Below are 17,042 nucleotides of genomic sequence, written 5' to 3'. Positions count from 1 at the left end.
CCTCCCTTCCTTCCTCCCTCCCTTCTTCCCTCCCTCCCTCCCTCCCTCCCTTCCTTCCTTCCTTCCTTCCTTCCTTCCTGATGGGCAGATGGGAGAGGGAAGGGTGAAAGATGAATACTTGATAACTGAAAAATAAAATAAATTAAAATTTAAAACTGCACTGACTGTGTAATTATTGCTAGGACACTGCTGATGTGCTAAAGGCTTCAAGGACACTGATTCAGGTCATGGGAGGTGAATTGATCCATGAGTTTGCTAAGCAATATGAATATCAAGTCCAGATAGCTTGCCAAATACTTGTGACTACCAGTCTGTCAAAAATACTGAGGACATTGTTATCATCTATCCTAGGAATGTGAAGCAATCAGAAACATGTGTCTTAATCCTTCACCTCAGTCGGGTTAATAGGTAAATAGTTGGAATTATAGTTTTGAAGAATTTGAATATGAATTACACATATAGGTATATATATTAATAATTTCTCTCTCTGTAAATTTCCCATTGCTGCTCATTTGTCCAGTGACACAGTGTCATCGATAGACATCTGGATACTTTCCCCACCCCCTACCTCTGTACAAAGGAGACTTCTAGAAGAAGAGGAAGGAAAATCATTCACAGAGTTTCTACTCACAACTTGGTGTAAAGTGACTGTTGCTTTATGAATCACAACAGAGAGAGCTATCAAATACTGAGATGGGCTGGGGTAGGCCTAGGCCTTCTCCCCGTGTGGAAATTGGGAAATATTCAGAGAAGTTCTCATGCTCTTTGAGGTCATTTCTCTATGGTTGTCAGTGAACAATTCTGAAAAAGTGACTTCACCACCCTCTGGGGTTCAAACAGATGAAGCTAAGACCTAATGTGCTTTAACTTCATTCCCCTGTCTCTCTTCATCTGGATAGACAACTGAGCTTTAGTGTATTACAAAAATACTTTAATTAAAATTTCTGAAGGGGGAAAAAGGGGTTCTTTTTTTAAATATGGTTCATCTTCAAGTAACATAAGCCAAAGCTACATTTTTTATTATACATAAAACACTAAAATATAATACAGTAAATACTTATTTGGAAAACAATATGGTTTTTTAGAATTTTTAGTTCAAAAGTCTTGAAAAGCTATTACAGGAGTGGAAGGAGCTTACAAGGTACCTGAGTTATTACAAAAAGATGTCTAGAGTTGCATATGACAAGGAAAGGAATGATCAATGCTACAGAGAGGGAGATATGAATGAATTATGCCAAGAATGAGGAGACACAATTTTCATTTATATTGGCAAAATGAAGTATGGAGCTGAATAATCATTTGGTGACTTTGAAAAGTGTAGTCAGATAATCTGGACAGTTCAGGCTTAAACCCATTTATTTCCACAATAGAACTATCTGGGGCCTAAATTAATTGGATAATGGCCTCAGTTTCTCCATTTCATTTAATGTTTTTGGAGAAAGCAGAAGAATTCACTGGAAAATTTTCTATAGCTAGAAAGAAGAGTGCCAAGCAAACAGACTGACAGGGTATGAAGTGAACAAGGGGACTCAGTGTGGAGGTTATGTTTGACAAAAGGGATGGGTTTATATTCATCCCTTATATCTAAGTAGAAAGAAGTGTAGAACTACTATAAGAAATAAATACACATGCCACCCAAATTTTTATTTGTGAAATCTATATTAGGTCTTATTTGTAGGCCTTATATGCTTTTAAAAAACTGAGCTATCTTTAAAACCCGTTTTCCTGCTCCCTACACATTCCCTAGTCAAATTGTGGGCTGCCTTATAGCATACTTTTCTTTACCAAGATGAGAGTAAACACCTTTTCTCACTGACAGACCATAAGCCAGAAATGCAGTGAAATGCAAACTAAAAACTAAACTCAGCAAATAATGTTTTTCTAACTGGTCGAAAGCAACTTGTGACTCCATGAAGATCCTTCCCTAAAGGAGACTTTGCTACTTTGCAAGTTCAGTAGTGATGAGAAGTAAAGGGTTATTTTATATTTAGCAAGATTTGTGAATATCTTTGATTTTACTTGAATTATTGGTACATTTTTGACCCATGAGACTTAGTGTCAGTTTTTATCAATTTTAAGTAAGAGTTTGTCCACTAAAAATCAACCAAACACTCTGAAATTTAATAAAGGAAATCAAAGGAAAAGAAGAGGTCTCTTTCTAGCACCACTGGAATGCTACCCTAAAAGTATCATTTCATTTGAATTTCTATCACTGATTAATAAAACATAGAAATCAAAATCATCGAAATATAAAGGTGATTACAAAGTAACATGGCCACTTTGTAGGGGAAATTCAGAACTATAACTCATCCATTTCAGTCTCATTGTATCCTCTTGGGAACTGATTTTCTATTGATGTAGATATGGTTCAGGGGTCCTGGTCTTCAGCCCTACCCCTAAGTATTCTGCAGCACAATACTCCAGATTGCCCAGATTTATATTCCTCCCACTCCACCTTATTAATTACTTTGACTTCTGAAATGCTCATTCCTACATCCTTGATAAAATCAGGGTATTGAAAGCCAGTGACATAATGTTTGCAAAATTACTCAATAAGAGTACCTGGGATGCTCTCTAGTTTTCTTCTGAGTTCCTCATTTTCTTGTTGTAGTGAAATGACTTCCTGTTCTAGTTCTTGGCACCGAGGGCAGTATCCTTCTTCCTCTTCTTCCTCTTCTGGGAGAGTAGAAGATGATGGGTGACCATGAGATTCCGAAGTGGCTGGAGAGGTCCATCCACCTAAAGTATGAACTGGGGAGGTTGAAAGAGGGTCCACATCTGCCAGATGGCTATAATCATTTACAGATGAGGTGTTCTGAGTTGGAAAGCTCCCAGAAAGTAGATAATTTTGTAGGGAATCAGTGAAGACCCTCAAGAAGGCAGAGGTTTGCTGTTTCTTTTGCATATATTGCATCTCAATGTCTAAATTGTCTGATGTCTGACTATGAACAATTTTTCCAATCTGACACTGTTCTTGTCTCTCGCTATAACTCGAACCTTCCTGTTTTACACAAGAAATCATGGATTGCGAATGGCTGGAGTCCAGAAGTTTTCCACCACAGTTTAAAAGACTAAGAACCCGACTGCACTGCTGGGCAAAGGCATCCAGGATCATACGACTCTCTGAAATAAATGGAAAGATATATCACAGAGACCCACAGCAAAAAGGCATGGGGTGGGGGGAGAAAGGAAAGCCCACAATTATTTAAAGCTTAACATTTAAACAGCAACAGATATATTCATTATGATCCCCTTTATCTATCAAGAGAATATGAGCTACCCACCATTAGAGGGGTGTATGCTATTGACTTTTTACTTATTCATCATCATGGCTTACACTGAGCTGTCAAACTCAACTAATTCAACAATCTTTTAAAAGCACCTACTGTGTGAACAACACTGAACTAAGTACTGGAGGAGAAAAATAGTTTATATAAGAGAAAATCTATTCCCAAATAAATCTCACAGAATAATGAGGAGATAAGATACATACACAGACAACTACAATACAAAACCATACATTATAAATACATTAGAGAGGAACAATTAATCAGTGCAAATACATTAAATGCCTATCTTGTGCTAGCCACTGTATTAAGTGCTGAGGATTCAAAATTTTAAAGAGAAACAATCTCTGTTCTCAAAGAAGTTACATTCTGTACAGATGAAAGCATATGATTTATCACTTGTTTATTTGGGTATATGTTTGGGGTTTTGGGTTTTATAAGATTATACATGTACAAAGATGAATAATATGGAAACACGTTTTCCCTGATAACATATGTATAACCCAGATTTAAGTGCTTGCCAGCTCTGGGAGCGGGAGGGAAGAAGGGAGGGAGACAGTTTAGATCATATAACTTTGGAAAACATGTGGAAATTTGTAATTACATGTAACTGGCAAAAATAATTAAATTAATTTTTAAAAAGGAAAAAAGTTACATTCTAGAATTCAAGATAGAAAGGAATTAAGAAGTGATTTAATCCAATCATCTTATTTTATAGATGAAGAAACTGAGCTCCACAAAGTCCACCTGTGTCTGTTGTGCTCCCTTCTTCCAAGTGACCTGCTATATTTCTAAGGCTTAACTATTTAAAGCCCTGAAAATATTGCTTCTCCAGTGAGGTTGCTTCCTTTAATTGAATCACAAAGAGATCTGGTATAGAATGAATCTTTAAGATAGTTTGACACCTTATGAACATCATTTCATTATATTTTCTGGCTTTTGATTTCTATAACCTTTAGCAAGTCACTTACTCTCCAGGCATCAGCTTTCTCAACTGCAAGCTGAGCAGGTTGGACTAGATGACTTCAAATATCCCTCATAATTCTAAATCTATGCTCCTATATGTGACTTTCTCATTAATACATAGGTAAAAAGAAGCAGGACAAACGATCCATTCTGATTCTAAGCCCAAAGCTGTTTCAATATGCTTCCCAGAGAGGCAAAACAATGGACCATGTGAGGTTTGTGAGGAGGAAAGGACAGTCATAACTGGAGAGATAAGGAAGATAAGGGAAACTTAAATGGATGGATAAGCATTCAACAGAGAAAGAGGATAGGATGGCCTGTATAATAGGCGAAGGAGTTTGAAGTTTATTGAACAAAAAACAGGGAACCATTAAAGATTATTTTTTAGCAATGTAGTGATATGACCATGGTGTGGTATGTGTGTGTGTGTGTGTGTGTGTGTGTGTGTGTGTGTTAGAGAGAGAGAGAGAGAGTGAGAGAGAGAGAGAGAGAAAGAGAGAGAGAGAGTGTGTGTAATTAGGCTGGATGAAGTATGAAGGATGACTTAGAGCAGGAAGGAAATAGAGGTAGAATGAAATTGGGAGACTAGTGCAAATTAGGGGTAATGGTGGTGGTGGGAGTGATAATGAAAGTTAATACTAGGGTGGTGACAGTAGGAATAGCAATAGAGACAGATACAAGAGATATTAGGGTAGAGTCAACCAGACATAAAAATTGATTGGATATGAGAAGTGGGGGAGAAGGATAACTCTGAGGTTTCTACCAGGAGAAACTGGGGAAATTATGATGCTCCTAATAGAAACGGTTATGTCAGAGAAAGGAGAAAGCAATGAAAGGAAATGTAATAAGCTGTTTTGGAAAAATTGAATTTAGAACATCTTCTAGGTAAATATTCTACAAAGGAGAAGGGGATGTTAGGGCATGCGATGGATAGATACTGTCATAGAAACAACAAACATGAACTTGGACAGATTTCAAGAGAAAGTGGACAATAAAAGGGTCTGGCATGCTCTGGTCCATAGGATCATGAAGAGTTGGACACAGCTGAACACCACCACAACTGGATATGCAACTGGATATGCAGGTTTAATGCTTAGGAGAGAGGTCAGAATTAAATATTCAGATTTGGGGATAATCTTCAAAGAAGTGCTTATTGAACTGGTAGCAAAGTGGTAGAATAGATATAATTACTGGAAGAGAGAAACTGTAGAGGGAGAAGAGAGAGGAGGAGGAGGAAGAGGAAGAGGAGGTATAGGAGAAAGAGAAAGAGGAGGAAGAGGAAGAAGGAGGAGGAGGAGGAGGAAAAGGAGAAGAAGAAGAAGAAGAAGAAGAAGAAGGAAGAAGGAAGAAGAAGAAAGAAGAAGTATCAATTGAATCAAAGAGGTCATGAAGAATGAGAACTGAAAAAAGGCTATTGGATTTGGACACCTGGTGTATAGTCGTTACTTTCTCATTCATATCCACTTGTGACTATGGACAAGCATTTTCAGAATGTCTGGTATGTTCAGGGTACATATCATTAGTATTGTAAGGGGGTAAAGGGGTTTTTATTGGGTAAATATTAAAAGGTTGGTGGCCAAAGGATTGAAAAATTATAAGCCCCCAAATTAAAGATTAACTTCAAGTTAAAATGACTTTTGTGGAAATTTATTTACAAATGAGAAGAGGAAATAGAAATAAGGAAATAAGAGAGAGGATAATATAGGATAAGTAATCTAACACAGTAGTTAATTTGTTTTGATTCCCTAGTTTAATCCAGGTAGATCTAATTTACCCTCAGCTGAGAGAAATCTGGCCTTGATCCCAAAGTTGGAGACTCAGAGGGCCAGAGGCCCGGAGGGCCCCAGAGGCAAATGAAACAAAAGCTTCAATCACAAAGTCTCTATTAAAGGGAAGTTCCTAAAGAGAAGTTCAGGAAGATTCAGTCTTTACACTCACCATGTGGAATGCCCTGGTCAGGAACCAGCAGAACTCCTTCAGGTCCCATTTACAAACCAGAAGAGAGGGGCCCAGCTGACTGAGGTCTCTTTTTAAAGGCCCTCTTTTGTATCACTTCCTGTGGCCTCCTCTCAGTTTACGTGTCCAATCACAATAGATGCTTTTCTTAGGACTGCCCATAAGGCAGTCAGTAATTCTAATTTGTTGCTCTAGCTCACGTGGGTTACAGACCACCCAAGTTGGAGATGTTTTTACCTTTGGTGATTAAATCTAAAGATGGGCAGGTTAGATTTAATCTCATTATCACAATCCCCCCTGTGATCATTTGGGAGATTCATCTCCCCAATTGATCATTTGACCCAATCATCTTGTACCCCTAAAATTCTAACCACGATAGTTAGAGATAAGAGATAAGTAGAAAACATAGAAAGAGGTGCATTGACAAAAGGCAATCCCCTTTGGCATAAGAGTTTATAATTTAAAATAATTGTATTCAGTGCCTTTAAGTTCAATCAGTTGTACCCCAAAGTTCATTTGGATAGTCTTGATTCAGTGTAGGTTTCTGCAGGCATCTTTTCTGGATCATCTTGATGCAGAAATCTGGAAATTTGGGAGTCCTTGAACTAATTTTGAGGTTCCTGATCTAAACTTCCTGTGGACATTTAGGGCTCTTACAAACTACATTTCCCATGATTCCTCTTGTGTAATCACGTAGACAGGAAGTATAATAACGTAGAGAGAAGAATAAAAAGTAAGTGCCTGGAAAGGCATGCTCTCTTTTTGATGCTGAAGCAGGATAGTGGTGGAGGTATGGCAGGTCTTTCAAACTAAATCTTAATATGGCATGTGGCTTCATTTTTCTAATGGCTATTAATAAATCTTTAAAAACCACAATATTTTTAAATCTAGCCTTTTATATCCATTTTTTTTCTTACAGTATGGAACACAATCTTTCTGTGAAGCTAAGTGATATCATAAGTAAGGCAAATAATGGATTTCCCTGAAGTAGTGGCATTATTGGAATTAGCCCTGCATATTTCCAGTGACTAAAACCAATCATCATATTTCATATGAGTATAACTTTGAATAGTGTGAATTTGAATACTTTTGCCTACTTCAGGGGATTCATTATTTGCACTAATGGGGACATAGTTATATACTGGCCTCCTTGATATTCCCTCATACATATACCTTCATCTCTTGTTTTCATGCCTTTGCATTAGCAGTATTTAAAACTTGCCTCAAGCATTACTTCCTCCAGGAGGCTTTTTCTGATGGTCCCTCCTATTCCCCAATTCTTTCTCTCTAAGACTACCTTCCATCTATTCTATATTTACCTTGTATCTGCTGATTTATGTAAATATTTTCCCCATTAGAATATAAGCTTTTTGAGGGCATACACAATTTTTGCTTGTTTTTTTTTCTTTGTATCTCTAACACTTAGCATGGCATCTATCACATAGTTTTTGTAGCACTTTAGATTTTCAAAGCACTTTATCATTTTATGCTTACAATAATCCTGGGTATAGGTGCTATTATTATCCCCATTTTACAGGTGAGGAAATTGAGAGAGAAAGAGGTTAAGTGACTTGTCTAGGGTCACAGCTGGTAAGTGTTTGAAGCCAGATTAGAATTTCTGGAATCCAAGTCCTGTGCTCTAGCCACTGTGTCACCATTGGAACCTAACTGCTTAATAAATGCTTGTTGATTGATTGAATATGTGATTTATATGAGTCTGATACAAAACAACCACTATCACATTTAATATATTTTTCTCAGTCATAAACTGCAAAAGAAAGATGCGCTTTTTGAAAAACTCACTGCACTTATAAAGTAAATTAAAAAGTAATCTTAGAATCCAGTGGTCAGTCCCAAAACAACATTCTATATTCAATCTAGTATTATTGTCTCTAATGATTTTTATTTTTTTCTATCACTATTCAAGGATAATGTATAGGTTGACCAACATCACTGTTATTTGGAGGTTAGCTAAAATACTATTTCCAAAAGAACTTTTTCCACTGGAAATATCATCTACTAAAATGTCCCAGATGCCAAAATTAGGTATATAATTTCAGACTTTCTGGCCATATCAGTTAAAAACACACATGCAGCTACACAGACTCAGAAAAACTAATCAGAAGAAAAAAAAATTAGTAAAAACCTTTTCTTTTAGGGATGCTGTGAATCTACAACTTAACTTTCTCAGAGGTTAGAGATCCCAAACTTCCTCTAAATCTATAATTTCATGAAATCCTAAATTATATTATCTGCCCTCCTAGCTTCCACCTAGAATAATTTCAAAAAACAAATAGAAACATGCTTAAATCTCATTGGTTAAAATAAGGCAGAAAGTCAATAGTAGTATGATAGTAATAGCTATTCGCTGACATATATACCACTGTTTATTGTTTCTCTTTAAAGAATGTTTTTCTGTTACCCTTTTTGACTATGAATAGTTGAAATTCCTTCTCCTCTGCTCCATTCCCAAAATACACTTCTTATTCACATAGAAAGGTAAAGTGAAAAGCATTTTATTAATATTTCAAGAAATCTGGTTATATGAGAATAGCTACCTCTAGGCTTACACTAATTTTTTATTGTGTTTATTTCACATTGTACATATTATGGGGGAGCTGGGTGGTTCAGCTAAAATCTAACCTCAGAGACTTCCCAACTGTGTGACTCTGGGCAAGTCACTTAACCTCTATTGTCCAGCCCTTACCACTCTTCTTCCTTGGAACGAATGCACAGTATTGATTCTAAGACAGAAAGCAAATATATTTTTTAAATGTATATAAGGCAGTGTAGGATCATTAGCAGGATTTATTAAATACAACTGATTATTTATTCCCTTTAAAAATAGCACACATTGGATAAATTCATTCTCTACTTTTCGATGGTGACAAGAGGCTGATGTAAACCTCTTTTAGGTTTGCATATTAGCGGGAGGATGTCTCCCTGAAGTTACTTCTCTGCTTCTCCTTATTTGCCTACCAGCAAGGGTCTAGCAGTCCCATTGCCCTTGTGACTCTGGTCCTGCATAGTTCAGTTTGGGGGTATATGGTCTGAGGTGGGGAAGTGAACTGTTATATCTGAGAGCCTTTTTTACATTTCCATAGGATATCTCAGTGCTAAATTTTCTGTGTTATAGAAAAAGCTTTTTAAACTACCACACAGCTGGGAATAAAACACAATATTGGCCAAGAGATTCTCTAGGAACACCAGAGATAATCCACCATCCTGAAGAGTATGGAAGGTAGAAAAAGAGATGCTCCTTTTCTCTCCCATCATAAACAGTATTTGTTGTACCTATCCAGTCCAGAAGAGAAGAAATGGGCCAACAGTTTAATTTGAAAGATTGTGAGAAAACACCATAGATATGTATGTAACATTTGTTCATAGGGATCAAGAAGTCAAGAAATCAAAGTGACAAGAATTTCCAAAAGAAAGGCAGTGTTGCCTAGTGGATAGAAGACCCACCTTGGATTTAGGAAGAGCTAAATCCAAATCCTAGACCTGACATGCACTAATTATATGTCCATGTCACTAAAAGTCTCAGGGCTCCGAAGCAACTCTCTAAGACAATAATAATAATAATAATAGTAACTAGCATTTAAAAAGCACTTAAAGATTTGAAAAGCACTTTCTAAGTGCTTTTCATTTATTTTATTTCATTTTTGCTTCAACAACCCTGCTATGGAGGTGTTATTCCTATCGTAATTTTACAGAGAAGGAAACTAAAGCACACAGCTGCTAAGTGATTTATCCAGGGTCACCCAACTGATAATTGTCTGAGGTCACATTTGAATTCAGGACTTCCTGGCTCTAGGTCCAATATTCTAAACCCTATGATATGTAGGTGCAATAAGTTATAGAGCAGTTGCCAATATATATTGTAGAAAATTTCCTCCCTGGAAGTTTCTCACAGTAGTGAAATCACAGGTCTACATCCAAGAATGGGAAATTTCTAGTTTTTTCTTTATTTTTTTTCCTAACTCAGAGAATCTTATAGCTGCCAGAGACTTTAGAGGTCAGTCAAATCCAGCCTGTGTATTTTGCAAACCAGAAATCTTAGGCTTAAATAGGGGAAAAGAGTTGCTCAAGGTTACATGCAAAGCTGGAAGAAGTTTCTTTTATTTAAAATATCAAAGGAAAATACTGATTGGAATTTTATAATTTTAGAATGTAGCATTTTTTATTCAGTTTAATCCTATAATCCTATTCTGGACCTGGAGTTATTTTTGCTATGTGCCTTTTAATCATAATAGGCCCAAGTGGCATAAGGGTTACCCTGCTTTCATTTGTGTTTGATAAAGGGGAGGAAAATGTGAAAGTTAAGGTTAAAATTGAATTACATGAGACAACCACTCAAATACATTTGTTCTATGTCCTACAGAACATTCAGCATTTTAATCATATTAATAAATCACATGTCAAGGTATATATTTTTGAAGAGGAAAGTCTGACAGATAAGAGTATTTCTTCTTTTTTTGAAAGATAATCTCATATGATACTGAGAAAAAAGATAATGTAATGTAAACATACCATTAACAAAATGTATTAGACTATATTCAGAATATTAAAAATTGATACAAATAACAAAGGCAATTTGTTCACACCCATGAGATTTTTTTATCTTTTTACCTTTCAATTTATTTTCTGAATAATGACCAAAAAAAAAAAAGCGATTGATACTCAAAAGCAGAATCTCTTGTATTATCAGTAGTTAAGTACATGAATATTTTAACATTTAGGAACTAGAAACATCAGAGTGAAAAATATTACTATTATATTTGGTGTAAAACAAAATCAAATCTTCCCACTTAACATTTATTGCAGCCTTGAGTATTTTAGCTTTCTAGACAAAATGTAATTAGAAATGTATGTATTGTACAATGCCTGTTATTGCTAAGAAATGGGGGGGGGGAAGTTCTGATTTCATGTGAAAGCAATTGTACCGTTACTCATCCATGATTCCCAATTAATAAAAGTGCAAAAACATATCTCATATTTTCTAAAGTTGAAATTTTAAATCACTGAAGGCTGTAACCAAGTGAGGTTACAGAAGCATCATGTCCAACAGTTTACAAAAGTGCTCCAAGACAAAATTTTATCTTATACCACTCACTAACCAGAGAATGCTGTAAAATGCTAATAGATTATGATCAGAAGCCACTCCATAATGATTACTTCTATCTCATTTATTTTGTTCTGTGGTACCGCCTACTTGTGGATAATGCCCCGTTGTAAGTTGTCTGCTCTGTTTCCAAGATTTGAACACATGATTACTTTTTATAATGAGAAAAAAATCACATTGAATTCCCTCCAAATTTATCCACTTAAGTGACTTAGTTCATCCTATATTTGATAGTGAGGTAACAAAAGTCTAGAAAGGCACCCAAATACCTTCCAACATTATTTTATGTAAGGGCTCCTGTGATAGTTACCCGTCCCAAGATATTCCTCTGAGCATTTTATTTTGATAAAGAAAATCACGGGAGTTGTGATTAGTGGCAGTATTTTGATTCTGTTCCATCAAAAGGTGAAATCTGTTAACACTGAAACATACTAGTATTAGCAATTTACATATATGCATATACATATTTTAAAGACAATGATATTCATTTCTCAAGCAAATTCACAATTGGTTACATGTAGAATTCGTCATTTAAACCATTACTGTAACTTTAGTTAAAGAAAGGACTTTATGAAGTAGTAGTATACAGTGTTTATGAAGTTGGAGAACAAAATCTTTTGTAAAAGCACTTATGGCCTTAAATCAAAGGACTGTGCTCCATTAAAGAAAAAGCTATCTGATTTTTTTATAATGTCAAACATCAATACAGCAAAACAGGATGCAATTTTTCTGAATAAATAAATCAATGATGTGTCAAAAATTAACAGATGAGTTAATATACTTGGTGCTATCAAAACCAGATGGTGCTTCCTAATATTCATCCTGCTCAGTCAAACCCTGAATATTTTCTGGACCATCGGTATATAAAATAGGATGCTGCTATTTGTGATGGCAAACAAAAGCAATCATGCCTGCCAAGCACATACTATAACAGGCAGCATTTCAGCTCTGCTAGACAGAAAGTAATTAGAATGCTTTTAATGTCCAAAAGAATGATGCTGATAGGCTGCCACAGATGTGTAGATTTATGAATATTTATATGGTGGTTTATAGCTGACACTTTTATCAGTTGAAGAAGATAAAATATCTGCCTGACTCAAAAGCTTGACAGTCAGGTTAATAAAATCTCATTAAAGAGAATGACCTATGCAATTATATAGGATTTATTGTAATTCATTTTTGATTGTACTCTGCTTAAAGATGCAATTTCCCATTTCCTGATGCCAAATTTAGGCTGCATATCAAGATCTACGTGGGTTTTTAACTCTAAGCCATCCATAGAGGAAAGATAGGCTTTAGAAATCATGGTACGGTACATGTTTAAAAGATAATTATTTTGATATTCTGCTCAGAAACATCACATGAAAATAATGGAAAGAACTTGGAAATCTATTTTTGTAATATCACATTTTAAAAATCTTATAGGGATTTCTATTGATAGAAACCTAGAGCAATCTCCAGGCATTTGCCCAATTCATTTATTTTCAAGTCATTAGTTTTCTGGTCATATAAGATCATGCTTTCTTTTCTGTTCTTCAACTTTGACCACTGTCCCTCTCATTCTTCAACTTAGTCTTTGAACTATTTCAGTACATCAGGTGGACTGTCTTTTGAGAAAATACAACACTTCTTTTTTGGTAAAGTGTTTAAGTGTCTGTCTGTCTGTCTGCACAACTGCTCATTGGTTCAAATGGGAACCACTGGTTTCTCCAGGAACCAATCAGCTCTTTAGATAACTGTGCCTCAGATGGATACTCATATCCCTGTTGAGAGTTATCCCTGTCATTCAATATCATTACTATTATGCCTATAACTTGTACATACAAGATTGTAATAGCTTTTTTCTTTACTTTGACTTGGACCCTCCCAGATTATTCTTTTCTGACTGCTGGAAAGGAACATATATTATTTAGTTACCATCTTGGCAATGAAAAACCTAGTCTACTGTCCTTGATACTATTAGACTAGCCTCCTTTGTGAAATTTCCTTTACTACTGACAAAGAGAGACAACTTCTGCTTTTACTTAGTGAAACTAACTTTATGGTTATTTTGGAGTTCAAGGCCCTACCTGAAGTGATAGAAATATAAATTAGGAGGAAAAAAAATGAAAGGTCTTCAGCATAAGGCAAAAGAAAATATATAATGAGCAGAAATAGGAAAACTATCAGGGTATTAGAAGAAAGAAAAAAGATGAAGGGGAATAATTCAGGGAGAGAAATAGGAGAAAAAACACCATGAAACAAGGAAATGCAAAAGGTGGCAAAAGAGAAAAAAAAGGTCAAATGATGAAAACGAAAAGAGAAGGCAAAAATAAAGGGAAGCGAGACTAGCAAGGATGCAAAGAGAAGTTAAAAGATTGCAAGCAATGGCTAAAAAGAGCAGATCAAGAAGAAAGAAAAAATAGAGGGAAGGGCTCAAAATAAATTGAATACTAGTAAACTGAACAGAAAAAAGTGGGAAAATAAAACAGAAAAGGCTGCTTCAAAACTGAGGAGAAAAGAAACAGTTAAACATAGAAAGAAAAAGGACAAAACTATACAATAAGAATATAAAAAATAATAGGAGGGAAAACTGAAACTGAGATGAGAGGAATAAAAGAATGGAAAAGTAGAATAGAAAATAGGAACCAAAATGTGGAGGGTAATAAGGTAGAGATTACTTTGATTTAAAGAGAAGATGACAAGGAAAGGGGAAAAGACAAGGAAAAGAAGAAGAGATCTTGACAAAAAAAAAGAGAGAGAGAGAAACAGAAAAAATGCACACAAAGCTGGAGCATAACTCTTATCCAAACAACACCTGACATACAAAATTGGCCAGTGAAGCGGCAGAGCTAGTCTTCACCATAACCTATAATTAGGTTTTCTTTCTCAAAACTAATCATTCAAGTGTCAAAATATTGACAAACAGCAGAACGTTTGCTTAGGGCTTCATAACTCATGTGGGGGCAAGGTGCCCTCATTTTCTGCTGAAGAATCAGTCAATCAATAAACATTTATTAAACACCTACTATGTGCCAGGCTTTGTGCCAAGGGATTCAGCTTCACTACTGCACAGTTTATTTGTTCCATAAAACCAAGAAAGACCTGAACAGCAACTTTTGACTATTATATGTGAAATAAATCCACATTCAAGGCACTGAAATAAATACCAGTAGGTTTTTTTCCCACTCAGATTTCTTATCTGTCCATCTTTACCCCAGCAAAGGCAGAATAGAAAGACTCCTTTTCACCAGAGACTAGCACTATAGACCCTAGGGAGAAAAGGTGTTAAAAGCAATTTAGACCTCTTTATAAACTGCTTCTCACTAGGCAGTTCTCCTGTAAACTCTATGCTGTTGGGACTGGAGAAATAAGGCCCCCTGCTGAGCAGCATTTCATATCAGACAATTCTGGTAGGCAAACATTGAGACTTCTTTGGGCCTCCAGTAAGGAGAATGAATTTCTACCCACTCTAGTGATCTCCTTGGAGGTCAATCTCCCTTTCACTCAAAGTAACAGGAGCAAGAAGCAACATTCTGGAGTTAGAGGGAGGGAAGGGAAGTGGGGAAAGGGATGGAGAAAGAGGAGAGAGAAGCTAAAAGAAGAGAAGAAAGAAAAGGAGAAAGAAGAGAAAGAAAAATAGAAAAGAAAAAAGAAAATTAAAGAAAAGAGAAGGAAGAAAAAAGCTAAAAGGAGAGAAGAAAGAAAAGGAGAAAGAAGAGAAAGAAAGATAGAAAAATAGAAAAGAAAAAAGAAAATTAAAGAAAAGAGAAGGAAGATAAAAGAGGAGAGAACAAGAGAAAGGAGGACAAAAGAGGGGAGAAGAGGAGAGTAAAGGTTAACAACCCAGGGGGCAGCGTTTGGTCAGCAGCAACCTCCAGCACTAACAGCAGTCACTCTAGGGAGCAAGTCGTTGTCTCTGGAGCCCCAGCCCGCCCAATCGTATTGCTACAGTGTCAAGAGATAGGCAGGAATCCCAGCAGCTTCTACCTGTTAGAGGGCAATCTGGTCACTGCAAGACCTTCTTCTGAGCAATCCTGTCAAACCAACTACTATAGTCTTTTTTCCCCCCTCAGAACTAGATTTGGAAGGGAAAAGCCACCTGTTAGGAGCAACACTTTTCGAGGAGGGGGAGGGAAAAGGAGGCGCAGAGGAGTTAGAAACAGCATCAGCAAGTAGTTTTCAGAGTCCCTTTCCGGGTGGGGTCTACGGGCTGGGGCGACGGAAGCGAGACTAGGGCGCTCCCTAACTCTTTTTGCTTAGTTTGCACTCTCCTCCCCGGCTCGTCACCTCAAAGTTACAGTGCGCGCCGAGCGAGGGGAGGGGTCTCCCCCACACCCCCCTGCAACAGTTTTCCCTCCCACCACTTCCCCTGAACTGCTGCCCGGGAGAGGGGGTGGGAGCTGAAGTTAAGGGAAAGAGTTGGTACCTGCGCTGAGCTCCAGGCTGCCGCCCGTGCCGTTGCTGCTCCCCTCGCTGCTGCTGCTGCTGCTGCTGCTGCTACTGCTGCTGCTGCCCGCGGCCGCCGCCTGGTTGGCTCCGTACCTGGAGACCCCGGCTGCGGCGGCGGCGGCAGCGACGGCTGCGGAGGAGGAAGCCAGTGGAGTAGGCGGAGGGACTGGAGTCCTCAGGTGGCCCTGGGACACGACTGGGGTGCAGGAGGGGGAGGAAGAAGAGGCGGCGGCGGCGGCTCGGCCGGGCCCGTTCGGATAGGAGCTCTGTGCCTGATATTGAGAATGCTGCTCGCTGCTGCTGATGGAGGCAGGAGGATGCTGAAAGTGGGGTTGCTGTCCTCCTGCAGCTGCCCTGACCGGAGGGATTTCCACCATGGTGGGTCTCTCGTACCTCTTGGTCAAGGCTGGCCTCTTACTGGGGAAGGTCTTGAGGACGCTGTAAGGGCTCCGCTGCTTGTAGATTTTGGGGAGGCTGGGCCCCTCCTCTGCTGGCTGCATCTCCTCCTCCATCCTCCTCCTCCTCTCCTCCTCCTCCTCCTCCTTCGGGCTGGTTTCCCCCCCTGCACACCCCCCTCCCCCTCCTGCTCTCCGGGCTCTCTCTGTCTCTCCTTCTATGTATGTGTGTATGTGTATGTGTGTGTATGTGTGTATGTGTGTGTGTATGTGTATGGTTCTGTGGGGCTGCTGCCGCCGCCGCTGCTGCCGCCGCCGCCGCCGCCGCCGCCGCCGAAGCTGCTGGGGCTGCTGCTTGTCGCTAAGGCTGGCACTGCCGAGCCCCCGTGCGGGGGGCTGCTGCCGGGGCCGTGATTGACAGGCGGTCTCTCCAATGCCTGGAGGGAGAAGGGAGGTAAAGAGCAAGTGTTTAGGGTAATATCTGCTAATGATAATGGGGGAAGGAGGCGGGCCCTGGCATCGCAGCTGCGGAGAGGGCTTGCCTGCTAGGTCTTTGCCTCTCACTTGGGGGTGGGGGGAAATGCACCGCCGAGGAGGAGGGAAGGGAGGGAGTTGCTAGAGGGGCGCCCTGTAGACAGGTGAAATGGGTGTGCGACCTGGGCGAGGTGAGTCTTACTGTCTGAAGTAATTTGTCTTTCGAGCCTCTGGGCTCCCCTCCTGCAAGCCCTTCTCTCCGGGCACTTGCTGCTGCCCCCTTGGGCTACTTGCTCCAGGTACTAGGCTGTGGGAGCGTTCACCCTACTGCCCTTCTCGCCCCAGGCGCTCTAGTAAGACCCCCCACCCCCCCCGAGCCCAGAAAGGCATTCGAAGGGTGGCTCCAAGTAA

General features: G+C 38.7%; 1 protein-coding gene across 1 annotated transcript in view; it reads right to left on the bottom strand.

Annotated features, from left to right (window-relative positions):
* Positions 1–16,274, bottom strand: part of BEND4 (BEN domain containing 4) — a 49,741-nt gene extending 33,467 nt beyond the window's left edge. Inside the window, exons 1-2 of the mRNA XM_044682202.1 lie at positions 15,740–16,274; positions 2,563–3,123 (exon numbers count right to left, since the gene is read on the bottom strand). Of these exons, the coding sequence (XP_044538137.1) occupies positions 2,563–3,123; positions 15,740–16,274 (1,096 nt within the window). The remainder of the gene's footprint in view (positions 1–2,562; positions 3,124–15,739) is intronic.
* Positions 16,275–17,042: the final 768 nt, after the last annotated feature.

Source organism: Gracilinanus agilis, chromosome 6 (genome assembly GCF_016433145.1).
Source record: "Gracilinanus agilis isolate LMUSP501 chromosome 6, AgileGrace, whole genome shotgun sequence".
NCBI classification, from domain to species: Eukaryota; Metazoa; Chordata; class Mammalia; order Didelphimorphia; family Didelphidae; genus Gracilinanus; species Gracilinanus agilis.
Note: the sequence above shows the minus strand (reverse complement) of the source record. Positions and strands in the feature narration are given on the sequence as shown.